At 56.1% G+C, this 26718-nt stretch overlaps 1 protein-coding gene, 1 long non-coding RNA gene and 1 pseudogene across 3 annotated transcripts; 2 read left to right on the forward strand and 1 right to left on the reverse strand.

Moving 5' to 3' along the window:
• The first annotated feature begins 6593 nt into the window (after positions 1–6593).
• NRTN (neurturin) lies at positions 6594–19677 on the forward strand. Of its 2 annotated transcripts, none has more exons than XM_074337660.2 (3): positions 6594–7018; positions 16195–16406; positions 19082–19677. In XM_074337660.2, the coding sequence occupies exons 2-3, from the start codon at positions 16238–16240 to the stop codon at positions 19504–19506; spliced, it is 594 nt and encodes a 197-aa protein (XP_074193761.1). In that variant the 5' UTR covers positions 6594–7018; positions 16195–16237; the 3' UTR covers positions 19507–19677. The 2 variants fall into 2 exon arrangements, with proteins under 2 accessions (XP_074193761.1, XP_074193762.1); XM_074337661.1 differs by having other exon boundaries at positions 16231–16406.
• A 2540-nt stretch (positions 19678–22217) lies between these two features.
• On the reverse strand, positions 22218–23225 carry LOC141572849 (3-galactosyl-N-acetylglucosaminide 4-alpha-L-fucosyltransferase FUT3-like; annotated as a pseudogene).
• Positions 23226–23473: 248 nt separating this feature from the next.
• On the forward strand, positions 23474–26132 carry LOC148755226 (uncharacterized). The gene is made up of 3 exons (XR_016018997.1): positions 23474–23667; positions 24326–24592; positions 25599–26132. It is a non-coding gene; the product is annotated as an uncharacterized LOC148755226 (long non-coding RNA).
• The last annotated feature ends 586 nt before the right edge of the window (positions 26133–26718 follow it).

Consider the following 26718-nt stretch of genomic DNA (forward strand, 5'->3'; position numbering starts at 1 on the left):
ATCCACAGGCTGCAGGGATCCCTTGTCCAGGGACTGCCACACCATCCTGAACAGAGAGCAGGCTCTCAGTCTCTCCTCCTGACTATTCCCCCCCCCCCCCCCCGCAGCCTGTCAGTCTGCACGTCCTGCCTACTTTCCCTCCAGTCTCTCCAGGCAGTCCCCTCTCTCGTCATCCTGCCTTCCAGGACTCCTCCCATTCTGCCCCCAACACCCTGCCTCACACAGCTCCTTCTAAAACACAGATCTGACCATGGCCCTCCCCTGCTCCCATGGCTCCCTACTGCCCCAGCCCTGGACCATGGTCCCCAAGTTCCTGTATGACCCAGCCCCTGCTGTCTTCCCCAGCTTCACCCCTCATCACTCCCTAACTCCCTAAACTCAAACACCAAATTCATTCCAGACTTCCTATGAGACAGTCTGATCTCCTAGCCTTTGCATATGCTGTTCCCTCTTCCAGAAAGTTTATTCCCTATTCCCAGTCACCTTGCTCATTCCACTCACACTTTGGTTCTCACCTCCTCTTCCTCTGGAAGCCTCTCTGAGGGCCCCTTGCTGGGGATGGGTGCAGTGCCCCCTACAGGCTCTGCAGCTGCCTGAGTGTCCCCAGTCACCACCCTGATCATTCTGAAGCGACCTAGCCACACACCTGGCTTCCCCACTAAACTGTGAACCCAGGGAGGTGGGAGTTGGGTCTGCCTTGGTCACTCTGTGTCCTCGGCACCCAACACAGGGCCTGGCACACAGTGGGTGCTCAACGAACATTTCCTGAGTGAATACATCTTATCATGGCTGGGGAAACTGAGGCACAGAGGGGGCACTGTTCTAGGGGTTCCACCTTCATTGAGGCTGTGGTAGGGACCTGAAGCCTTCCCGGGGTCACACTGGAGAGTGTGGGGACATTGAGGAAGGTGTCCTACCGCCCTGAACCAGGCCTGAATCATTCTCCAAAGCAGGAAGGTAGCAGGTGGCACTGGGGCCCCTGAGCAGATGGGATGACTGAGGCACCCAAGTGGGGGTGGGGCAGGGCCTGGGGAAGGCGCAGCTGGCGCTCTGCTTTGTCACTAGTTCTTTCTCCACCTGTCTCTTTTATTCTTCCTGTTTCTGTACCAGAATGTGTGTGGGGGGGTACTCTTTCTGTATTTTGTTCTCTGTGTGTTCTGCTGTCTCTTTCATACCGTTTCCCTGAAAATAAGACCTAGCCGGACAATCAGCTCTAATGCGTCTTTTGGAGCAAAAATTAATATAAGACCCAGTCTTATTTTAATATAAGACCTGGTATAATATAATATAATATAATATAATATAATATAATATAATATAATATAATATAATATAATACCAGGTCTTATATTAATTTTTGCTCCAAAAGACGCATTAGAGCTGATTGTCCGGCTAGGTCTTATTTTCAGGGAAACACGGTATGTTTCTCTACATTTCTCTTTCCCTCTATGTCTGCGTCTCATCTCTCTCCACATTTCTCTTCCTCTATGAGTGTGTCTCTCTCTGCATCTCTCTGTCTCTCTCCCCCTCTGTTGCCCCTTCCCCCTCGCCCTCTCCTCCATCTCCCCCTCGCCCTCTCTCCGTCCCTCTCAGCCATGCGGGATGGGGTTGGCAGCAACGAGGCAGGTGTGGCCCGGGCTCAGTGCCCACTGCTGCCGGGGCCGCCCCGGATTTGTGGCTGTGCCTCCTTTATCTGGGGCTGCAGCTGCCCCTTATCTTCTGGCTTCAGGACACGAGATCGGGATTAGGGCAGCCCAGGGCCAAGGACATGAGATGGCAGGGCGGGCGGGCGGGCGGGTGACGAGAGCCAGGTGCCAGGGTGGATGTGCTGCAGGGCTGCTGTGTGTGTGTGCGTGTGTGTGTGTGTGTGATGGTGTATACACATTTATAGCTGTGACTGCTGAGTATGAATGACTTTGGGGGGGTGTCTGTGTATAACTGTGTCTGTATGAATGTGTGTCTGTGAGTGTGTTTATGTGCCTATGAGTTTGTGTGTCTACTGTATGTCTGTGTGTGTGACTGTGTACATATCTGTGGCTTTTGTATGTGTGTCTGTGAGTGTGTGATGGGGTATGCATATTTGCCTCTGTCACTGCTGAGTATGAGTGACTTTGGGGTGTGCCTATGTGTCTTTCATATGTCTGTGTGTGTGACAGTGTACACATTTGTGGCTTTTGTGTGTGTGTGTGTGGGGGGGTCTGTGCCTCTGTGAGCTGGGGAAGCTCCTCACCCCAGCCCCCACAGGTGCCCGCACAACCCCAGGCCCAGCCCCCACCTGGGTCCCTCTGGCCAGCCTGACCCAAGGACAGGACCCTCAACCTGTGACCTGTGGCTGTAAATGGCCCTGTAGGGACAGCCAGTCCTGCTTTTCCCATCCTCGCCTGGAACCAGCTGGCTCCTTCCTGCCGCCTACATGCCTCGAGGGCCCCATCCCAGCTGAGGCCAGCCAGCTCCTCCTGTGGCCCCTGAGACCCTTGCTCTGACCCCGGTCGGGAGTGTGTGTCTAGCTGCGTCCCCTGTCAGCATGCTGAGGCTTCTCTCCCTGCTTTTAGCATGGTCCAGCTCAGGGCAAGGATGACGGCCACATCAATAGCCCGACACCTAGTTAGGGGGAGTCTCTTGTAGAGTGATGCTACCCACCGCCGAGGCCCTGTGCTGGGCACGAAACTAATGTGGGAGCCATTTCACGGATGGGGAAACTGAGGTCTAATGAGCTTGGCTACTAGCATGTTGGGGGATAAGGCAATGTTTGGTGTGTGGAGATGGGCAATGCTCCAGCTGGGGATAGCTGGAAGGATAGAGGACACAGAGGGCCACCTCCACCGCTGCAGGGCTGGTCCCTGCAGGTCCTGAGGTGCAGCCTTGGGTCCATGGGGTCTGGACCAGCTCCTGGCACTAAGATGGAAACTTCTGCACCGGCCAAGTCCATGTGTTGGCCAGCAGCCGCCAGCCTCCCACAACCTCCGCCTGGGCCTTCACTCTCGAACAGAACACTTCCCTTGGGAGCAGCGACTGGCCAGGGAGGTCAAGGGGCTAGCCCTGGGGGACAGGGGTGGAGGAGTGGCCAGGGGCAGTGGCTGAACATTATAGAGTCATCCAGCCCCAGGTTTGAGCCTCTTCCTTACTGTGTGACCTTGGGCCAGCATCTTGACCTCTCTGGTCCTCGAGTTTCACAACTGCCAAGTGGGCACAGAGCAGGCTGGGGAGGAGGAGACGTTGCTTGGAGTTACCTGGGGGCGACATCACAGGAGGCCGTGAAGGAGTGGAACTAATTCCTGGGCAAACACCACGGACAGGTGGCAGAGACTGGGATCCAGCCACCCCGGCACTGTCCCACCCTGTCTCGGCCTTGACCCCGGGGCCAGCAGGCTCGAATCAGCCAGAGGAGCCAGGTGTCTGTGGGTGCTCCCTGCTCCTCTCCTCATTTTCTGCACGTTGGTGCTCAGGAGAGACCACAGCCCCGACCCATGGGCTGCACTCAGTGTGGGAGGCTCAAGGCTCAGTTCTGCCCATCCTGCCCCACAGCAGCCTGTTTGGGACAAGGAAGGTTTAAAAATAAACTATTGTAAATACTTGTGTTTCCTGCATATAGAACCAACCCCTGAGTCCCCTCGGCCTCCTGGGCGGCAGGGCACAGATAGTTCCTTTAGGGGGGTGGGGCTGGAGGCGGGATTGCCCACGTGTTCCCCAGTTTCTGGTGGCAGTGTGAGTCAGCTGGTGTGACAGGGTAACTGTCTGTCACTGCCTGTCCAGGGGGTGACAAAGTGTGTGTGTTGGTGACAGAGAGTGGCTGTTGGTGCTGGGCTGTGTGAGGTGACACACTGGTGTGTGAAGGCATCACACCTGTGTCTCATGTGGCCATATGGGGCTTGCCCTGAGTCGGGCTGGGTCTCTGGGGGCCTGAGAGTGGTGTGTTGTCGTCCACATGTGTTTGTATTCGTGTGTGTATCCCTGAGTATGACACATACGCCCGCGGTGGAAGGTGGGCACGAGTCTCACCTGTGATGGAAGGTGGGCGTGGGTCTTGGTGTCTCCACCTCCTGTCTGCTTTCCCACCCACCCTAGAAGAAGAACCAAGCCTTTCAAGTCGCTGTTGTCAGGGCAACCGTTTTATGAGCGTTCACATGGTGGGCACATGTGCCTGTCCTGCTCCCCATGTGTCTGCATGGCCCCCCCCTCAAAGCCCCCAGCCATAGGGGGAGGGGGCATAGGCTGTGTGGGTGAGCAGGAGGCAGCCGAGGGGCAGCTGGTGACAGCTTAATGTGGCTGGCCCGGTGGGGGTGGACTCCCGGCAGGGCTTCGTGTGTGCAGGGGGCTGTGCCTCCCAGATCAGCCCCGTGTGTGTGCACACATGACAGTGTCTCCGTGTTTCCTGTGCGTGTGTGGCTGTGGTGCTCTGAAGAGGGTTTGTGTGAGCACTGTGTGTGTGGTAGCGTGTGTACCAGCACGAAGCAGCTTGGGGGAGTGTAACGATGTGCCAAGTGTGCATGCGTGTGCACCAGCAGCCCTACTCCGCAGCCTGTAGCTACTCTGAGGGGCAGTGGGCTGGCTGATAAGCGTGTGAAGGTCATGTGTGTCTGTGTCTCTACAGAAAACTGTGTGTGTGCGCGTGTATCAGAGGCAGTGTGAGTTTCGTGTCTGTGTGCATGAGTGTGTCTGAATGGGAGGGAAGTTACGGACACCTGTATGAATGTGAGTGTCAGCACGGGGGAGGGAGTGGGTGGCTGTGACCGATGTGTGTAAGAATAGGGCTTATCTCATAAGGGTGTCCTGGTGTGAGAATGCGCTTGGTGGTAGATGTGACCCTGCCTGAAACAAAAGTTTGGGGATCTGTGTGTGAATGGCCATCAGTGCCATGCCATTCCCTCCCTGAGGGTGTGCGTGTCACTGGGAGTGAGCACGTGGCAACACCAATGATGAAGGACACGTGAACATTGCTCACCACGTGCCTGGCACACGTCCTTATGCTCACTCTCAGTCCTCAGTACAACCCTGTGAGGACCTGCTGATAATACAGATGCAGAAGCTAAGGAACGGAGAGATGAAGTATTGGTCCAAAGCCACACAGAGCACAAACCCCTGTCCTTTCTATTCTGGACTGAAACCCCACAGCTGGGGCGCTGCTACTTCTCTGACCCACGCTCACTCTCATACCCCCCCAAACAAAGTCGCATTCCCGCCTACACCCAGCTTGCAAGTGCACCGCGCCGAGCACACATCCAGCCATTCCACACCCGCATGAGCCGGCATACAGCGGGTGAGGCTGCCCAATTGTCCCCCATCACCGTGAACACTGCACAGTAGTGCAAACTGTACAGGTCACAGGGATGTGCGTGTGTGTGTGTGTGTGTGTGTGTGTGTTTGGGGTGGAGAGTAGGGTTCTAGGAGAGCGCAGTGCTCATATAAACCCCCGGGCTGCTGGGATCATTTGAGTGCAGACAGGCAGCCTGGGCTAGAGTGAGGAGGCTTCAAGAAATCAGGCGGCGGGAGTGATAAACGCGGGCAACCGGCCTCAGGAACGTAGGCGGCGGCTGGGACTGCGCAGGGAGGAGCCTGAGTGCGGGGGCCGAGGGCGGGGCTACAAGGAGATGTTTCTCAGTAACTAGGCCGGGGTGGGGCGGGGCCACCGCGGTTCCAGCCCCACCCACCCAGCCCCTCCATCCACCCCATTCAGCTGGGGCCGCCAGGGGGCGCTTTGGGAACGCCTAGCCCTCCGTAGTGGTCCCAGGGGGTTTAGGCTCACTTGCTGTTAGGGAGCAGCGCGGGGTCGTGGTGCCGAGGAGGATGCCTTCGGGAGCCATGGGTGGGAAAGGGATCCCCTGCAGGGCTCTGAAGCCAGATTGGTGTGAGCTGCCATTTGATGGGACCATTGTGGACAGCGGGTATGGTCGTTAGTCTTAGGGTGTCACTTGCTGTCTTAGGGAAAATCTTCGCATCTCAGGTCTCCGGAATGGCTTTCTCAGGAGGGGTTTCTTTAGCTTTCTGGAAAGAGGACCTGGAGCGGGACTAGGGAGACCCCAAGTCCTCAGTGGGGTGGGGAGATTGTGGGCCGCTGTCACCGTCGTCGGGGGGAGTATTGTGACTCTCAATTGCACGGTGGGTCTGGGGGGGGGCCGTCTTGGGGCCCTGGATTTACGGTAAGATGAGCCGTCTGAGTTCCTGGAGTGGGGATGGGAAACAGCTAATTGAGGGGGTGCTGCTCTGGGAGTTTCCTTAAAGGGCTTCCTCGATGAGGGAACTTCTTGGGGCCTTGCTTTCCGAAAGGGGACCAGGCAGGACCCGGGGGTCTGACAGTAAGGCCAGATCCTCAGTGCAGTGGTGGGCGCTGAGTGGCGCTGAGTGGCGTCGGGGCGCTGTGGCTCTGATCCTAGGAGGGGCTCTTGGGGAGGAGGAGTCTTGGGGCCCCTGCTTTCCCACTGGAGCGCCGCCGGCTTCTCCCGGCCCGGGGAGATCGCCGTCTAGGGGGGCGCTGTGGCCCCGGCACCCCTGCCACCTGCGCTTCTCCTACCCCCTCGGGCGGGGGCGGGGCGGGGGCGGCTCCCGTCCCGGGAAACCCGAGCCACCGCCCTTGGCTCCGCCCCCGGCCCCGCCCCCGGCCCCTAGCCGGCCGAGCTGTCTGCGGCGGGAGCGGCCGAGGCGGCGGGAGAGCGCGCCGTGGAGCCGCTCCGAGACCCGGGACCCTCGCACTACCGCTCCGGAGACCCGCGCCGCGCGCCGAGGCCGCCCGCGCCGTCCGTTGCCCTCCGCGCCCTCCGAGTCGCCGGCCGTCCAGGGCACCCCCAGCCCCCGACCCCGCCCGACAGGCATGGCCACAGCCCGCCGCTGAGCGAACCCCGGGGGACCCCATGGGCCGGCCCGCGCCGCGTCCCCACCGCGGCCGCCCCCTCCGGCCCGGGCTCCCCCGGGTGCCGCCGGCCCAGGCGGCCCGGATGGCGGTCGCGGCGGCAGGGGCAGGGGCTGGGGCCGGCGCGGGTGGTAGGCGCCACCGCCACTGACGGGTAGTCGGGCGCCCTAGCAGGTAAGCAAGGGCGAGTGGAGGGGCCCACAGGGTTTGGGGTGGGGGCAGGATCAGCCCCATGTACGGAGGCCTGGGGGCATTCCAGGGACTCGGGGTAGACCAGATTTTCTCCTTGAGCTGAGAACCGGCGCGCGTATGGGATCAACTGGCGACAGGTCCGCGTGTGTCGGGGAGCGGGGTGGGGAGGGCGATCTTAAACTCCCTTTCAAGTCAGGATCTGTAATGGGGGGGGGTTCCCTGTCCGACGGGGCGGGCGCGCCTCTGACTCTTCCGACCGCCATGTGTGCGTCTGAAGAGGGGTGGGAGCGAGGGAGGGCAGCCGGAATCTTCTCCGCAGCCTCTAGGAGGGCGAGCCCCAGAGACCCCTTTTGCCTTGTGGTCTACGAGGGGCCTTGGGGGGCATCCGGATCCCGCAGACCCCGGGCGGGGAGCTGCCGTCGCGGCCCAGCTGCGCGCAGAAGTAAACATCTGTCAGTGGCGCGTTCCAGCCGCGTTCCCTGCGCGCCGCCGCCGCCGCCACCGGGGACACGGTGTCCTCCGGTAAGGGCCTGGCTCTCTTGGCTCCTGGAGCCGCCTGTTCAGCCACAAGAGGGCGCGAAACCCTTTTCTTTGGGGGGGTCCCTTAAGGGCAAAACCCGGATTTGAAGGAGTGGGGGCTGTGCCTCACTTTCTTGCTTTGAAAAAGAGGCATTCTCTTGCTCAGGATAGTCTCAAAATTCTTCCAGTTGGTGCGGTTTGGGGATTAGAGGTCATCAGGCTGAGGGGCTTGCAAACAGTGGGCATATTTGGCCTGGGATTGGGGAGGGAAATGGCCCCTCTAGGGACTGTTGTCACTGTTGCCCCCTCCCCAGGAAGCACCTGTATGTACTGTGGTGCCACTGGCCCTGGTCAGTGGGCCTGTGGTTACCTTCAAGGCTGGGCCACCAGCCCAGATCCAGGGAGCAGGGCCAGGGACCTGGGTTGGGGCGCCAGAGGCTGGACCCCTGACTTTCCTCATTCCTGCCTGCCCTCCCTGCCCTCTCCCTGCCCAACATCCTTCTCTCTGTGTTCCATGACACTCTTTGTCTGTCTCCAAGCGCCCGGGGCTGAGGAAGCCCCAATGGGGCGTGACTGGTCTAGGCGGATGTCAGCAGAGGGAAGACTCCTGGCTTTGCCAGCTTCTCCCCACCCCCCAGCCCCTTGCTTTGGGGCCCTTTGGACACCCCTCCCAAACCTTGGACGCCTGAGATTCAGGTTTCCAAAGCCACTGCTGGGCCTTCCAGCCCATCCTCAATGAGCTGCAAAGAGCTGGTTCTAGGGGTGCGGAGAAGAAAACCAAACATTGCCCCTCTGCAGCAGGGCACTGTCTGAAATTCCATTAGCGCTTGTCCCTCAAATTTCAGGCCTCAGTTTTCAGGGAGGAAACAGAGGCTATAAAGAGTCCAGGGCAGGAGAAGGAACCAGTTTATAGCCAGGCACAAGCACACAATCAAAAGATTGTTTCAACAAATGTTTGTTGGATAGCAATGGTAGTACTGCCTGTTTGGTATCAAGGCTACTGTCCTTCAAGGGCGACAGACTTAGACCCAGGGTGGAGGCCAGGGTGAACAAAGGCTCTACCTCAGGGTACGGTGGTCAAGGAAAACTTCCTGGGGAGGCTCATTGGAGCTAGGGCTGTGAAGGATGAGTAGGAGTTTTCTGAGTGGGAAAAGAAAGGGCATTCCAGGTGGCAGAAAATGCACAGGCAAAGATCTGGAAGCAGGAAAGAGTAGGATGGCTGGCTGTGGTAAATCCAGGGTGCCAAGGTGAGTATAGGTAGGAGAGACTGTTCTGAAAGGTTGTCAGAGGGAGCAATGGGCTGGGGCATTCAAGGGCAGATTCCTGTAGGTGGAAACTGGAAATACAGAGGAGAGAGGAATGGGTCTTTAACTCATCTGGTGTCACTTGTCCTGGCCGTCTTTGCTGAGGGACTATGGGAGTCCTCTGCAGATAGATTTTTCCTGGTCCCAAAAGGTGGGGCAGAGGACCTTGAGCAAGTAAGAAATTAGAGGAGGGGCCCCCGCTGGCAGCAGGGGGATGTCACTTCCCAGTTGGCGAAACAGGCCCAGAGGGAGGACACCATTGGTACCTAAATAGCTCAATGTTTCTGGGACCTGAGGCAACATTTGAACTTGGGGAGATGGAAGAGGTGACTCAGGTACCCTGGTTCCCAGGAAACCAGTGTTAAGGTTTGAGTTGGACCTGGGGTCTGTGCCTTGGTTTCCCTTTCTGTCAACTGGCCAGCTTTGTGTGGTGTCGTCCTGGCAACTCCCAGAGGACCCACATCCCTCACACCACCCGCTGGGCCCCACACCAGCTGCTCAGCTATGCCAGGCCTCATTAGGCTGATCCTGTTATCCCACCCCAGGGAGCCCTCTCCCGCCCACCCAGATGCCTGCAGGACCAGGCCCAGACCAGCCTTGTGTGGTCAAGGTGGGAATTTTACAGGCCAGCAGCAGAGAGCCGGGCCAGAAACTGTGGCTCCGAAAAGCTGGTGGACCTGCCACACACACACACTCCCCGCCGCAGCCTCCCCAAGACTACGACTGTGCAGTGGCAGGTGCAGGAAGAGGGCTCCAGGCACCAATGGGGAATGGAGGACTGACCCTGCAGGTGACCTCTCCTACCTCTCCTCGTACTGTCCCTGGCTCTGTTGCTCCCGTCACACGTCACACGGGTCACCTTGAACAGGCACAGTCCTGCCTCCTAGCCTTTGCTCCTGCAGTTCCCTCCACCTAGAATGCCCTCTCCAGAGCTTCCCTTGGTCTCAGCTCAAATGCTGCCTCCTCTGAGAAGCACTCCTTGGCCACTCAACCTCAAAACAGCCCCAGTCACTATTGCTTCACCTCATTTTATTTTGTTGTTTTTGCACTGTCAACATCTAAATTACCATATTCATTTCTTATTTATCATCCCTTTCCCTGATTGGGCAATGAGTTGGCAAGGGCGGGGCCCAGGTTGACCTTGCCATCCTGAGTTCTGTGCCTGGCCCAGCACACAGTAGGTGCTCAGTAAGTATTTGCTGAGTTAATGTGTTGGGGGCAGAGCCCAGCCTGCTGTCTGGGCTTTCTGCCATCTGGCCCTTTATTTACCTGCTAGTTCTGCTCTGCTGTATTGTCTTTGAGGAAACCTCTTACTTCCCTGGAGCTTAGCCCCACTTTCCCCGCAAACAGCAGAGCCTATCACACCCTCCCTGGACCTCTCCTCCCCCTTGGCATTACTCAGAATCCAAGGGTTGTGGAGACATTTAGAAAAACCCAGTTTCAGACCCAGGTTCAACCACAGCTCAGCCACTTGTTTGAGCATGTCACTCTACCTCTCCAAGCCTCAATTTCCCTGTGTGGAAAACGGGGCTAATAATAATAACATCTTCCCAGGAACTGGGGGGAGAATTAAACATGCAGAAAGCACTTAGCACAGTGCTTGGCACTAAGTAAATGGAATAGCCAATATTTCCAGGTGTTAAAGTTACTGTTGTTATTGTTACAGAGGCCATATGGTACAGTGGTTAATAATGTGGAGGGGGGGTGTTGGGGCTGGGGTTTTGAGGGATGAGTAGGCGTTTGCCAAATCACTTGAATTCAAATCCCAGCTTGGCCATTTATGCTCTGTTTGACCCTGAGCAAGTTACTTCACTTCTTTGGACCTCAGTTTTCCCATCTACAAAATGGGGATAAAATAGTCCATAGCTTGCTATGAGTCATACACCAGTGGTGTTATTCGCTAGGGTTAGTATTAGCTATTATTATTTTACTATTATAACCAGCACAGTTGTCCCCAGAAGTCACTCTGTCTGTTCAGCCCTCAGCTGCACTTTGATGAAGACAGACCCAGTGCCGCTTAAGACAAGCTCGGGAGCTGAGAGACTCGCTTCTCAGAGTATCAGGGAGCCAGCGATGGTGCTACTGGTTGGGCAGCAGGCAGCTTCTGGGTTGGGGGAAGAAGAGGAGAGGATAGGCCCCCACTTCTGGCCAGACCTGGAAGGGTCGGAGAGGGGTGTCTCTGTGACCCGCCATGAGGCTGTCCCACAGGCTGGCCCCTGGCCCATGCAGATGTGGCATCAGAACCAGCTGTGCTAGCCAGATGTTCCTGATTTACCCCCAGATGTGCGTCGCCAGCTTACGGCTGCCCTGGTCTCCCCGTCCCCACCATGGGGTGGGGCTGGGTTCTGGGGCCCTCCAACGGAGGGGGCACATTTTTGTGGGCTGTGGAATTTGTTTCTTGTTTTGCAGAACCATTGAATCTTTCCTTGAGAGAGGCCCAGGTCCCGCCTGTCATGGGGCCTCAGTTTCCCCCATCAGTGGAACCCCAGGAAACCCCCATCAGTGGAAGCCCAGGGAGCCCCTGGGGGAAAGGAGACAAGTAGGGCTGCCCTAGGAACAGGCCCAGCTATCAGCCCTGGGGCTCTCAGCACTGATGGGTGAAACAGAGGCATGGGTGTGCAAGCACATGTGTCTGAGGGCCGGGCTCAGCAGCTACCATCAGCCGGCTCTGAAGGACTTTACTGAATTAAATGGCCCTGCAAATGAGGGAGGGTATCCTGGGCAGTCTGTTGTACAGATGGGGAAACTGAGGCTCAGAGAAGTGGAGGAGCACATGTTACCCCACCAGGAAGAGGCAGGGCAGGAACTCAAACTCAGTTGTTTGGAACCCACGTGCTGCAGCATTCACAGACACACGCCCTTCCTCGAGTGTGCAGGCCACCCCCACGTCTCCCCATGTGGCTTCACAGTCTGGCTCGCTCTGCCCATGGGCAGTGATGACAGCCCCACCAGCCACCCAGTCAAGCTGTCCCGTGCCCTCCCTAGCATTCCCATGGTGCTGGGCGGCCCCTTTCAGAGACTTCCTGAAGGTGGGTAGACCAGGTGACAGGACCAGGACATGTTGAGTGAGGTGGAGAGGAAGGAGAAGGGTACACGGGCAGGAAGGCACCACACAGCAAAAGTGTGGAGACTGGGGAGCTGCAGCCAGCTCAGGCCTCTCTGAACAGAATGATTGCGATAATCCAGCCCAACCTGCCTCTCCAGAAACCCACAGTCCAGAAAAGACAGACGTGGACATAGACACCATGCTGCAGGGCTCGGCAAGAAAGAAGGACCTGTGGCCAGGGTGCTAAGATAGGGAGCAGTGAATGCTTCCTAAAGGAGAGGCTTTAGGGGCTTTGAAGGATGAGTAGGAGTTTGCCCAATGGGCAGGCCCCAATTCCAGACCTCCCCCCACTAGAGGGATGAATGGATCGAGGGAGGAGGAGTCCCCTCTTGTTTTTCCTCTCCCTGGGAACAAGAATGCAGCAGGTGCCTTCCTGAGGCCAGGAGCTCTTCAGGACAGAGGTTGTTCATCCTGGGAACAGGTATGCCTGGTAGGTGTCCCCTGGGAAGCTCTGTGGAAAGGTGGAGCCCCAGGGCGTTTCCTGGGTACCAAGATAATGAGCAGTATTTCTTGGCACCACCAAGGAAGCTGCCAGAAACACCTACACACCCTCACCCTGACTGTCTGCTCTTTGGATGATTGGAAAAATCTGCCTGGCTGTGTGACTTCAAGCTATTCATCACCCCTTTCTGAGCCTCAGTTTCCCCTCCCTCTCCGCCCTAGCCCTGGGGATTCTGTGGCCTCTAGCTAGAGGTGGAGGTCTACCCTTGATCCCTCTTGCTGCAATTCAGACTGGCATGGCCTCCAAGAAGGGAGAGTGCTCCCTTGCCCCGGCAGTGAGGACTCTCCAGGGTCTGGACATTGTTTGAGGGCTGGGAAGGGACCCCTGGCCAGGCCCTGTCTGAGATGCCAGCAGGTGTGGACCTGGGCCAGACACCAGTGGTCAGGGTAGGGCAGTTCTCTCCTGGGTCATTCTGCCTCCTCTGCTTCCACGTGCCTTGCTCTCAGCCCACCGTGTCTATGCCGTTCGCTGTTCCTCCGGGGTCTTTGCAGCCAAGGGCCCTACAGCACTTGGGGTGTGTTCACATGTGTGCCCCCGTGTGTGTGAACATGTAGCCAAAATGTGGGTGTCACACCAGTGTGTGAACATGGTTGTGTTCAAACGGGATCGTGTTTGAGTACAGTGTAAAATGCCCAAGTATGAAAGTGTGTGAGTGTGTGAAACACACTAGCATAGGCACGTGGTAGTGTTCAAGTGTGCAAGTGTCAAATGCATGAGTATAAACATGCTCAAGTGTGTGAGTACAAATCGCTGGTGTGTGGTAATGTTTAAGTTGGTGGGTGTGAGTGTGTGGGTGTAATCATGTTTGTGTGAGAACTCCCAAGTGTGTGTCATAGTGTTCAAGAGGGTGACTGTGAGGGTTTCAGTGTGTGTGAAAACGTCCAAATGCATGATTATATGAAAATACTTAGTATAAATGGGATAGTGTTTGAGCGTGTGAGTGTGAAAACACCCAAGTGTGTGAATGGGGTACAGTGTGTGCAAGCGTGAGAATGCTGGGTGTGAGTGAGTGTGAGCCCCAAGTGCACTGGGAGAGAACCCACTTCCCCAAGTCTAGAGTCCTCCGTGACACAAGCACACCTGGTCCCTCCCCTGTGCCCTCCGCCACACCCTCATCACCCCCTCCCGGTCAGGTCTGTGCCAGAGACAAACCAGTTGGGTGACCCCCTAACAGAAAGGCCCATTGTTAACCAACAAGCTTATCAGCTGGCTTGCTGGGCCCCCTCCACTGTCAGCCCCTCTGCTTTCCTGCCCCCCATCAGAGCTGGAGGGGGGGGTCTGCTGTTCCAAGGCCACCGGGAGCTCCTGTGGCCAGGCCATCTCTGGGCTGGTGTCTCATCCACACTGTCAGACCCCTCTTAAGCCCTTAGCAGAGACAGAGGGCCACAGCCTGGTACCGTGCAGGGGCCCTGTTCCAGCCTATGAGGGAAACCGAGGCACTTGGGTGAGGGCAAGCAGGGTGCTGAGGTCCAGAGAAAGCCATGCCCTATGAGTCTTGGGCCTGGGTGGATTTCCCTGCCCATCTCCCCCTCTCGGGTTGAGGCTACCAGAGTTTCAATCTCAGCTCGGTGACCTTGGGCAAGTCATGTCACTACTCTGGGCCTGTTTCCCCATCTGTAAAATGAGAATAAGGACTCCTGTGAGGTTGAAATGACTTAATATGTGTTGAGTTTGTAGAAGGGGATCTGGCATAAAGTAGGTGCTCACTAAGAATAAAGGGTGTGGGTTTGGGCACCTGCAAAATGTAGGGCTGACCTCTGTTTGTTTCACAAACTTGAGAATGAAATATTCTCCCTGCAGCCCACGAGGCCCTGCACGACCTGCCCCAATCACCTCCTTGCCCTCACCTCTTCCTTCTCTTCCCCTCCCTCACTCCGCTCCAGCCCTTTCCTTCAACAAGCCAGGCCTTTGCACACACTGTGCTCTCAGATGTCCAGGCCAGCCCAGTGTTTGATTACAGGCCCCTAAGTCCAGGAGCTCATTCTCTACCACCACCACCACCACCAGTAATAAAAATTGTGATATCGAAGAGTGGCAAGTGCTCTGGGTGACTCCACAGCATTTGCTCCCAAGCACAGCCCAGGTGTGCAGCGTGTGTCGTGTCAAAAAACCCAGGCTCGAATCCCACGTCCTTGTCTAGCTAAGTGCCCTTGAACAAGCCCCTCCCTATCCGTTTTGTGCCTCGGTTTTCCCAGCTGTAAAATGGAGATATTGTGCCTCTCTTGTGGGCTTAGCACCGGGTCTGGTACACAGCAGGCGCTTAATAAATGCCCAATGTTACTGTTTGGTGGGTGTCGGTCCTGTGCCAGCGCATTCATGGGCATTCATGGGCGAGGGAGAGACGCTACGACTAATCCACACAGGGTCTGGCCTATGCAAATCGCAGGCAAATAACTGCTCTGCGTAGCCGCAAGCAGCCTGCTCCGCCCGAGTAGCGCGCCTGGGGGCGCCAGGCACCCCGCGGCCGAGCCCAGGCGCTGACCCACGTCCAGCCCGGCTTTCAGCGCTCCGTGTAAATGTTTACACCGGGCGGGTCGCCAGGCCCCGCGCGCAGGCCGACACCAGGCAGCCGGTTGGGGGAATGTAAACGCGGGCTGGGGGCCGCCCAGCGGTAGGGAGCTGCTTGGACACGGTGGGGGTGGGAGTGCGCGTGGGTTATTAAACACCTACTGTATGCACTGAGCACGAAGCTCCCAAGCAGTCACAGCACCTAATGGGTGTCCTAATGGGGGATGCTTAGGGCCTGGGGTGGGGGTGGGGGCGGGCAGTCAGTGAAGGCTTCCTGGGGGAGGCGCCTTCCAAGCTGAGACTGAAGGGGGAATGGGAGTGGGGAGGGAGAGAAGAGTGTTCTGGGTGGTAGGACCGGCTTATGCAAAGGCCTGGAAGTGGATCGAGCGCAGCTTTGGTTCATCGCTGCCCATTTCTGGGCATCGGTTTACTTGTCTGGAGAGAAAACCCAGGCTCTGAGAGAGGCAGGAACTCACTCCCAAGGACCTGGATATATAGGGAACAAAGTCTCAACCCGAGTTCCTGCCTCCCAGACTGTATTCTACCGTGTTTTCCCTAAAATAAGACCTAGCCGGACAGCCAGCTCAAATGCATCTTTTGGAGCAAAAATGAATATAAGATCCGGTCTTATATTACATTATATTACATAAGACCGGATCTTATAGTAAAATAAGACCGGGTCTTATATTCATTTTTTGCTCCAAAAGATGCATTAGAGCTGGTTGTCCGGGGAGGTCTTATTTTAGGAAAAACACAGTAAGCACCAGCTCATTCACTACCCTCGTCCCACAGTGCCCCCTGCTGGCAATGCCCTCATCTTTCACTCTTCCCCTAAAATCACTGGGCTGCAGTCACCCAGGCTGGAATTGCCAAGCTTGGTTCAGCCTCAGTACTTTTGCACTGTCTGTTCCCCCTGCCTGTGATGCTGTTCTTTTCTGCCTGGCCAACTCCTACGTTTGTTTAAGTCTCATTCAAGTCTCAACTTTTCTCAATCCTCAGGAAAGCACTCTGGGACCCCCCAGATGAGGGCGGTTCCCCTGTTACCCCTGGCACAGTGCCCACCCCCTTTTGGCAGCATTTTTCACAACCATGTTCGGTGGTTCCTTGATGAATCATGTCTGTTATTATTGACCATTAAGCAGGAGTGGTTCAAAATCAGGGGCCCCACTGTGTCCCCAGTGCCTGGCCCAGTGCCCCATGCCCGTTTGTTGCCTGACAGAGGGAGGCCCTGTGGCTGACCATCCCGTGCCCGCAGGCCAAGGATGCAGCGCTGGAAGGCGGCGGCCTTGGCCTCCGTGCTCTGCAGCTCCGTGCTCTCCATCTGGATGTGTCGGGAAGGCCTGCTCCTCAGCCACCGCCTCGGACCCGCGTTAGCCCCGCTGCGCCGGCCACCTCGCACCCTGGACGCCCGGATCGCCCGCCTGGCCCAGTGTAAGCCCTTTCCCCAGTCTTGGGTCAGATACCCCCGACACAGGGGCGGCCATACTGGTGGAATTTCAGGCAGTGGAGCTGGGCCACAGAGGCTTTTTTTAGATGGGGTGAGGGGAGGGTGCAAATCCCCCCAACAGGCTGGCAGGGTGGGACGCATAGCTCCTGGGAACTGGGGTGTCTCGGCTCAGCTGTCACAAGGAATTAGGCTCTGACCCTCAAGGGCCAGATGGAGATTAGACTTGGGAACTCTGCCCGGCCCGGTGGCCCTCGCATCCTGGCAGGGGGTGGGGGGAGAAGGAGGCTGGACCTGAGGTCCCAGTGACCTGCCCGGGTAGACAGGGTCCAAGAAGAGGAGGAGACAGAGACCTAGAAACCGTTAGATAAAGGCACAGAGACAGAGACAAGAGTGGGAGAGACGTGTGGTGGGGGGAGGGCAGGGAAGTAGAGAAGTGCAAACGCTCATGGGGGCGTGGCTACCCGGTCCAACTCCCCACTCGCCCCTGGAGCCTGCCCTCTGCAGGTTCTGCTTGGGCCCCGACATCGTGTGCGTGCTCACGTGTCCACGCGTGCGCCAGCGCGGGTGGCTGAGGTGTAGGCGCACGCGGGGTGTGTGCATGGCGCCCGCGGGTGGGGGCATGCGTGCTGACCCACACAATCCTTCTTTCTTGTCTTCACAATGGACAAGGGTGGCCTCCGGCATGGGCTTCACTTCCGCCCCCACTGCTTCCCCTAGTAGGCGGCAGTCCTTCCCAGGACACTGGGTCCTAGAAACCTGGGTGGGGCCCCCAAAAGTCAGTGCTCCAGGACCTGGGGGCAAGGCACCAACAGGGTAATTCACCAGGGTGGGTCCCGGCCTATGGCCCATGGGCGGGTGCCTGCTTGCCCTGTATCCTGTCCCTGGGCCCAGTGATACTGGGGGAAGGGAGTGGCCCCTGATCCTCCAAAGGCCTAATGTTCTAGGCCCCGGGACTAATGTGCTGATGGTAGAATTTCAGGCTTGGGAAGGTGGGGGTGGGGAGCAGATCTCATCTCTTTGCATTCCAGACCCTGTGCACGTGGCCAGGCCTGCTGGAGGGAGGCAGGGACAGATACACTAAAAGATTATTCACTGTTTATCTGAAATTCAAATTTAACTGGGCATCTGTATTTCATCTGGCAACCCCCGGAATAACTCTCTAGATGCACATCTTTGGGGTGGGCACACTAAATGGTAGAATTTTAGGCACCAGAAGTGAGCTAGGCTCGAACCTAACCCCAGAGCAGAGACAGAGTTGGCCATCCCAGTCCTGCCCTGGGCTGTAAGAACTCAAAGGAGGCTGGTCAGTCTCCTCCCACTTCGCACCCTCCTAGCCTCAGCCCCAGCCCCAGCAGGGACTCTGCAAACTGCATGGAGCATACAGGGAAACTGAGCCACAGAGCAGGGCCATCACCTGCCTGAAGTTGTACAAGGCTGACAGTGGCAGAACTAGGAACAGATGTTGCGTTTGTCTGCTTTTTGAGACCCCCTACCGGAACAGACACCCCCCAGGGTGACACACAGCCCCACCCCGTTGGGCCTCCCAGTAAGTTATTTGACAGCCAGGTGCGCCAGCCTTGGGGGCAGGTGGGGGCTAAACTCAGGATTTCCTCTCCCCACTACAAGGGTGACTGCAACCTTTCAGGGGCTGGGAGCCCCCTGCCTGCCATTCCAATGTGTGCACCTCTCTCCTGGGATTGCTGAATGCAACAGGTCCTTAAATAAAATCATTCGTTTCCTTGAACATGTTGATGAGATGCTGTAGGAACCTAACTCTTGTTTGTATCAGTTAGCCTTTGGTAAAATTGGTTTTGTTATTCGTCGTCTCGCCGCAGTTCCAAGAATCTATGGACAATGTTAAATGAGGACTTATTGTACTGGGGCAGGGCCAGCCTCTTGGGAAATGAACTTAGGCTATGGGACCCTGGGAACCTGTGACTCCAGGCACCTCCTGGCAACTGTGGGAGAAGAGGGCTGGACTTGGGCCAAACTTGGGCGCTCAATGGAGGCGAGAAGAATGCTGTCTGGGTTTGTCTCTCTTGTTGCCTCCTGCTACTAGTGTGCTCTTGGCCCAGTCTCTGATCTTTTGGGTGCCCAGTTTCCTTACCTGTAACATGGAGATGGCCCTGACAATAGCTGCTGCCACCCCATGTGTTGGGTTCCCCACACAGGCCTCACACGTGGCCTCAGTGCCTGCTGCTCCTCTTCTGAAAAGTACAAACACCCCGATTTGGGTTTGATGGAGAAACTTGAGTCCCACTGCACAGTGGAGTAGGAGGGTGGGGCCTTATGACAAGCCTAGAAGCTCAGACAAGATGTGGGGACTTTGGGTGGGGACCTCAGCGTGAGCTAGACACCATATTGCCCAGCTAAAGAGTGAGGGAAGCAGCCCTCCAACATTGCTCAGAGTGAGCAGCACAGTAGAGGGGCAGGGTCCAGAGAGGGGTGTTGGTAGTAGCGTTGGGGGTCTTGCATGGGGGGGTCTGGATATGCACTCTCCCAACACCAACCAGAGAGGGTGCATGGGCGGAAATATGGTAGATGCTCTAGCGCCCCAGCTAACCGGCAAGGGGCACTTTTTGCAGCGAAACAGCGAGGGGAGGGGACTCCCACCCACCCACTCACTGATCCCCACCCCGTTCTTTCCCTCCCCTCGCAGACCGTGCACTGCTGCAGGGAGCCCCAGACGCGGTGGAGCTGCGCCAGCTAACGCCCTGGACCGGACGGTCGCCGGGTCTGCGCCGTCGGGCGGGGCCCAGACGGCGGCGCGCGCGTGCGCGGTCAGGGACGCGGCCATGCGGGCTGCACGAACTCGAGGTGCGCGTGAGCGAGCTGGGCCTGGGCTACACGTCGGACGAGACGGTGCTGTTCCGCTACTGCGCAGGCGCGTGCGAGGCGGCCGCGCGCGTCTACGACCTGGGCCTGCGGCGCCTGCGCCAGCGGCGGCGCGTGCGGCGGGAGCGGGTGCGCGCTCAGCCCTGCTGCCGCCCGACGGCCTACGAGGACGAAGTGTCCTTCTTGGACGTGCACAGCCGCTACCACACAGTGCACGAGCTGTCGGCGCGCGAGTGCGCCTGCGTGTGACCCTACCTCACCCGACCCTGGCCAGACGGCGGCCACGCCCCACGCCCCGACGGCACCCCTCCCCCCGTGCCGCCAGACAAACCGCGTGACAGACTGCCCTTGCGCAGAAGATGCCGTCGAAGCCTCGGGACTCTCGCGATAACTGTACAGAGATAAAGTGTGGAAAATCGAGCTGGGTTGTGATTCTGGGCACCGGGCAGTATCTACGTATTGGTGAGGCATGAGGGCGTGTGGGGAAGTGGCACCATCTCCACTGCGAAAAGGGGGATGGATTAGGGTACCACCTGCAGGATGGTGGGAAGATCCCGTTTGCTATGGGGGAAAAGGAAAGTAGATGCAGAGAGGGTCCTGTTTCCCAGGTACAAAACGCAAAGTGGGGTGAATGGGGGCAATGTCCGCAGGGACCGTCCTCCTGTTCCCCCTCCCTGCAGGTCCCTGCGCTCATCCCCAGCGTGTCCCATCCCAACTCCCAGCAAGATGTGCTTCTGGGGAGGGAAAGTGGAGCCACAATGTAGATAAGGAGACCGAGGTCCAGGTGGTCCCGGGCTTCCCTCACCCTCGGGCCCCCACCAGAGTGAACTCTGAGCCACTGTCTTGTTTCACTAGCTAAAAATACACGCGCGCTGTCCATCTCCCTGTGGGGATAGGTCTGGGGCGGGCGCCAGCCCCGTCCAGCCTTGAAACCGGCGCCTGTTGGGGCAGAGCCCGTCCCGAGGGATCTAGGTCCTGGGCCCATAAAAGCCCTGGCCGGAGCTCCAAGGGGGGATTTACGACGAGCCCCCGCGGAGGATGGAAAAAGCGCGGCTCGGTGTTTAGATTTGCCCGCGGTGTCACCTTGATGCTTGGCAGGCCCAGTACTGCCAGGGGTGTTGAGTTCCCAGAGCGAGGGATCAGCGGGTCCCACGGTCTGAGGAGGGCCGGGGGTGGGAGCGGCGCTGGGCTGGCATATGAAAGAAAGACCAGAGGCATGGACCCCTCCCTTCCCGCCCCTCATACTGGGGGCTCCCAAGGGAACATCCTTTACGGTTCCCCTAGATTGGCCCCTCCCCGCTTTCCCACACATCTGAGTTCAGGACCACCCTCTAACTACCACATCCTTTCCAGACCCAGTCTACGTCCAGAAGCTAGAGGGCTTGAATCAGAAGCTGCCCCTAGGGAGGATCACCTAGCCAGGCAGGAATGTCCCCCAGCTCCCTGCTCCCCAGGCCCCAAGTTGCAGCCAGAGAAACTCAAGGCCGCTAACAGGCAGGACTTCCAGGGAGCCCTGAGAGCAGGGCTTGGTAACCAGGCCACAGCCAGTGAGTGGTCTGTTTGGAAGGGGTCCCCCTCCCACTCCTGCAGTATTCTGACTCTGAAATTTGGGGTGGTGGAGTCCTCCACTGTTTGGGCTGACAGCGCAGTCATGGTCCGAGTCCCCAGACACTGCTGAAGCCGAGCCTCAGTTTACCCATCCTAGATGGCCCTGAGCCTCAAACAGGGAAGTTGCTGAGCCCAAGACACACAGTAGGAAAATTGGCTTTGAAGCCTGGGTTTGTGGCCCCTGAAGCTTGGCTGCCTCTGTGTGTGTGTGTGCCCTCCCTGGGCCTTCTGGGGCCTCGGTCTCCCCCAGATCCAATATCCCAACCACAGGGCTCTGGCTTAGCCCGCCAAAGAATTGAAACGTAAACAGAGCTGTCCCCGCAGACTCCAGGGCCTGGGGTTCTCAGCAGCACATGCCCCCCCCACACCCACACACACACAGGGCACAGAGACTGCCACCCACATGGGGCTTAGACAGGGTCACACACAGACCCACATCCCACATTTCACATGCTCAGCCATCTTTCACACTTGGAACTGCACCCTCCGAGAGGGGCACCCTCAAAGTCACCACTCCTGCAAAAACAAAAGGACACAGGGTCACACATTCCGTCACACACAGCGACGCACATCCACGCTGATGGTCACGCTCCAAGCTCCACATGATCACCTGTCACACAACATCACACGCTCCCCCTCTCACCTTCCTTTGTGGGGCAGTCCCTGCCCTCCCTCTCTGTCCCCCGCGCTGCGTGGAAAGTCCCCCTACCCCACATTGACCCCAAGACAGCCTGGTCCCCACTTTCCAGCCCCTCAGGACCATGCCTTACTCACTCTGCCTGAGGGGCTTGACTTTGAGGGGTTTTCTCCTTGACATTTGGGGCCAGGCCATTCTGGGTTTGGGGGGCCATCCTGGACACTGCACACTGCTGAGCAGCATTCCTGAATGCGCCCACCACTTGATGCTATCAGCCTACCTACAGTTGTGATGATAACAAATGTCCCCAGACATCACCAAATGTCCCCTAGAGAGAAGAGTCACTCTGGGGTGAGAACCACTCTTCTAGAGTAAGGACAGACACATCCGTTTTCATTAGCACCTTCTCATCCAGAAAATAGTGCCACTATTGCCTTCCTGCCTGCCCCACACAGTTACACCAGCAATAAAAATTGTACGCAAATCCACCAGAACTATCCCCAGTGGGTGGGACCCTGAAGCCAATTCCCCACGGGTGAGTGCCTTGGTGGGTGAGTGCCCCACTGGCCAAGGTCCCCAGCAGGTGAGACGCCTCCCCCCAGTAGGTGAGGCCCCTGGCAGGTAAAGTCCCCAGAGCCCAGATTCCTGACAGCAGAGGTGCCCAGATAGTAAAGTCCAGGTAAGTGAGATCTCCTGCAACCTAGGTCCCCAGAAGGTGAGATTCCTGAAAGCAGAGGTGGCTGGCAGGGGCGGCCCGAGGCTGCTGGCTCACGTGAAGCCAGAGGCTATGCTGGGCACCCTCTGGTAGCTGGATTCCTGTGGCAGCTGCCAGCAGGTGTTGCAGAACATCAGGGCCCCGCTGGACCAAGGCCGCAGTGCCTCCCTCCAGCAAAGTAACTCAGATAGCGGGCATGGTCCTTGTCCAGCACCAGCACATACAGGGCCAGCTCCTTGCAGCTCTGGAAGTTGTGGAGGTGGATGAAGGTGTGGGGAGGTAGGAATTGTTTGTAGTTCCTCCCTTGGGGCCCAGGCCTGCACAGCCCAGCACCATGGCGTTCTCCCACAGCTTCTCTGTGAGCTAGTCTGGGTGTAAGGAATTCTCAAAAGCCAGTTCTCGAAAACTTGTACTGGGACAGCCCCTCGGTCATGACTGTGCAGGGTGGCAGCTTGTGGGAGCACTGGGACACATCCACTGTGAGATGAACGTGAAGCATCTGGCAGTACCGCACTCTGACCGAATCCTCCTTTCCGTTGGACACCACCCAGGCCTCCAGCTCGGTCTTGGCCGGCAGGTTGCCAGTGCATTGGCTGGCTGGCTGGGCCATGGCTCAAGCCAGCATACGGTATGAAGATGTCTGAGTCTCTGTGGTAGGACATGGTGAGATTGAAGTACCCATCCAGGGCTTGCAGCTATGGGGAGTGGCCAGGTGGTTCCATGTTGAACCAGACGCAGTGCTGGCTGAGCGGCCTCAGGGATGGCGGGTAGCTGACCTCTCAGTGATGCATGAGGACTGCATCTGCCCGAGGGTACACGCTGCGACATGCTGCAATTGATGGTCAGCTGGCACTCAGCTGTGCCGGGACACAGCTCTGAGCAGCGGGACAGAGCCACAGGGGTGTTGAATGGCCACATCCACAGCAGGAGAAGCAGGGGCAAGTGGGCAGGGGCCTCACGATGGCCTGGCAGGGGGCCCCCTGGAAGACACCGGCCCTGCCCACCCATTGGGAACTGTGGTGAGAGAGTCCACTGCAGTGGCCCCCCGACTTAGGGGACCACATGGGCTTGACGTGGGACACACAGAGATAGGAGAAGAAGCACAGAGCCAAAAGCAGTTGCAACAGAAGCCCAGGGAGATAATGGAGCCAGGGACATCGTGTCTTGGCCCACCCTTTGGTCAGAGTAGCTGGGAGGAGGGAGAGTGGAGACAGTGTTATTGATAAAAATAGTAATAACCCACACCTGGGGACACACATGGGTTACCAAAGTTAGCATTCATGAGTTCCTGAGGTAGGCACTGTTTTCATTCCTGTTTTACAGATGAGAAAACTGAGGCTAAGTGACTCAGAGAGAGAAAACAGCAGAACTGGAATTCCAACAAGGACAGTCTTTCTCCTAGCCACTAGGCAACATGACCTCTTTACCTGGGGAGGGGTCCCCAGGGAAGGTGGGATAGATCACAACAGCTCTCAGGTCCCACCTTGACCCTGCCCTTTCCCAACTTACCCAGACTGTTCCCCAGTACCCTGGAGTTGAGGCTGAAATCCGGGGCTCCGTCTCAGAAGGGTATAATGAGATTGGGTTTTGAAGGTTGTGTAAGAGCTCACCAGATGGAGTAGGAGTCAGAGGAAAGGGTGTTTCTGGCAGATGCAATGCAAAGCCCTGGAGGTGAAAGAGAGCCTGGTCTGTTTGCTGGGCGAGCAAAGGAAGTGCTTGGGGATGCCACTGTGAACTTGAGTTTATATTTACTCAGTGTTTCACACTCACTAAGTACTCAAAGATAACCCCTCTGGTTCTGCATGGGGGGATCCTGGATATTTAGAGGTCTGACTGATTTCCCTCCATTCTGGGTCCTTCTTGTCCCCGTAGGTGGTCCCAAAGTCCTCCCAGACCCCAGACCCAAACCACTGAGTGGAAATCTACAACCTTGGCTCTGCTTCTCTATACTTCCTGCATCCCTGGAGCCCCCCCATTTCACATATGAGAAAACTGAGGCCCAGAGACATGTCTGTCTCTTGCCCAAGTCCACACACCTCAAACCATTATGATCCAGAACCTCAACTCTCCCTCTTAATGTAACCCTGAACTTCTCTCCCACTTTGCAGGTGGAGCTCAGATCTACAGCCCAGCACTGTCCACTAGAACCTTCTGCAATCAGGGAACTGTTCTACCTCTGCAACCCCAATTCAGGGGCCACTAGCCTGGCATGACTACTGAGCCCTTGAAATGTGGCTGTTGTGTCTGAGGAATGGACTTGTTAATACTCATTTAAATTTAAAAACGAATACTCTCTTCTGTAAATTGAAAACAACGTCAAAAGGAAACCAAACCAAAGACGAAGGCTGATTCTCAGTTCAACGAGTGGAAAACTTGTAAGTACACTTGGAATGCCTTGGACGTGCAGGTCTGCTTCTTCCACTGCATGTTCTATGGCGATGAAAACTGACCATCCTTATTGGGTTGCTGCCATAAAACACATCAGATTTCCAAGGCTTAGGATGAAAAGGAGAGTGTAAAGTATCTCCATAATTTTTATATTGCTCACACATCGAGCAATACTAGTTTGGATCTATTGGGTTAAAGAAAGTATATTATTAAAATTAATTTCACCTGTGTCTTTTACATTTTTTAAAATGTGGCTACTAGAAAAATATTAACTATATGTGTGGCTTGCATTGTATTTCTATTGGACAGCATGTGTTGCTCTAGAATTTCTATGAAAGGGAAACTAGTGATATGAATTGTAATTTAAATACACCGACCCTCAGAACATACCCCCGACGTTAAGAGGCGCATGACTATAGTTTGGTCTAAACCTACGCTGTCCAATATGGGAGCCCTAGCCTCACGCGGCTACTGACACTTGTCATGTGACTAATACAACAGAGGAACTGAAGTGTAAATGTTACTAAATTTCAAATGTAAGTTTTAAAACTGGACCGCATAAAGATTTTTTAAATTAAGTACAACTTCACTGTTCGGGTAGGAAGCCATTTCACTGTAGCCGTTGAAAGTCCAGCGTCCAAACAGATGTGCTTAAAGTAAAAAATATACTCCCGATTGCCAAGACTTCATATGAAAAAAAAAAGTAAAATATCTCATAAGTAATCTTCTATATTGATTATATATTGAGATAATGCTTTGGATGTATTAGGTGAAATAAAATAGATCATTAATTTTACCGGTAACTTTCTATACTTTTTAATGTGGCTGCTAGAAAATCGAAATTACATACGTGTCAGAAAACAGTTTGACAGGCTCCTCAAAAAACTAAACATAGAATGACCATTTTGCCCAGCAGCTCCGCTCCGAGCTATGCACCTAGGGGCACTTCTATACATACTGACACACCCGTGCTCACAGCAGCGTTGTTCACAGGGGTCAAAAGTTGCAAACACCGCAGAGATGGATAAATGTAATGTGGTCCATCCAGACACTGGAAGATTACTCAGCCTTAAAGAGGAAGGACATCCTGACACCGGCTACAACGCGGATGAACCCTGAGGACATGATGCTCAGTGAGACAAGCCAGACACAGGAGGACAAACATGGTGTGATTCCCTTATATGAATAGGTGGATTCACAGAGACAGGCAGTGGATTAGAGGTTATGGGGCTGGGGAGGGTCGAAAGGTGAATGAGGAGGTTTTGCTTACTGAGTACAGAGCTTCTGTTTGGGGTGATGAAAAAGCTTTTGGAAATAGATAGCAGTGATGGTGGCACACCACTGTGAATTACTTAACGCTATTGAACTGCATACGTAAACATGGTTAAAACGGCAAATTTTGTGTCATATATATTTGGCCACAATTAAAAAAATAATATAATATGGCAAAAGCCATTGAATTGTATGATTTAAACGGGTGAACGGTGTGGGATGTGAATTATATCTCAATGAAGTTGTTTTCAAACCTGACGTCTGAGGCTGGCAATGTCCTATTGGGCACAGCTGGTGTGACCCTCCAAGTGCAGAGTGGAGGACGTGGCATGTGGCCTTGTGTGGTAAAAAGGGAGCAGAATGTGGAATGACATGTTCACAGCAACGTTTCTGGAAAGAGACCCAAAAGACAGTCCTTTGGGGAGACAGCTCGAGGCAGGAGGAAGAAGACTGAACTCAGAGCACCTGCTACACAGCACAGCCGGGCTTTTGGGCTGGCACATAGAAATGGAATTAAAATAAATATAGTTTCTCCTTTTTAGTATGGGTCCTGGGTTCATGGCAGCTCCTCCTAGGAGACATAGAAGCCCTTGGCAGTGACCTTGAGGAGCGCAGATTTGGGGTGGGAGGAGGCCAGCGCTGAGATCCCACCCAAGTTGAACCCAAAATATTTGTTTCTAGAAAAGGCCTGAAAAATGCCATGGTGGTGAGGCACCACAAATGTCAGATTAAAAAAAAACAAAAAACAAAAAACCCCACTGCATCCCAAGTCTTCTTTTCCCACCGGACACTGGTGGGGAGAACCCAAACTTGGGAAAGATGAGGGTCTAGGCTGCTGGTG

The sequence above is a fragment of the Rhinolophus sinicus genome, chromosome 15 (assembly GCF_057876585.1).
Source record: "Rhinolophus sinicus isolate RSI-liver-muscle chromosome 15, RSI-T2T, whole genome shotgun sequence".
NCBI lineage: Eukaryota > Metazoa > Chordata > Mammalia > Chiroptera > Rhinolophidae > Rhinolophus > Rhinolophus sinicus.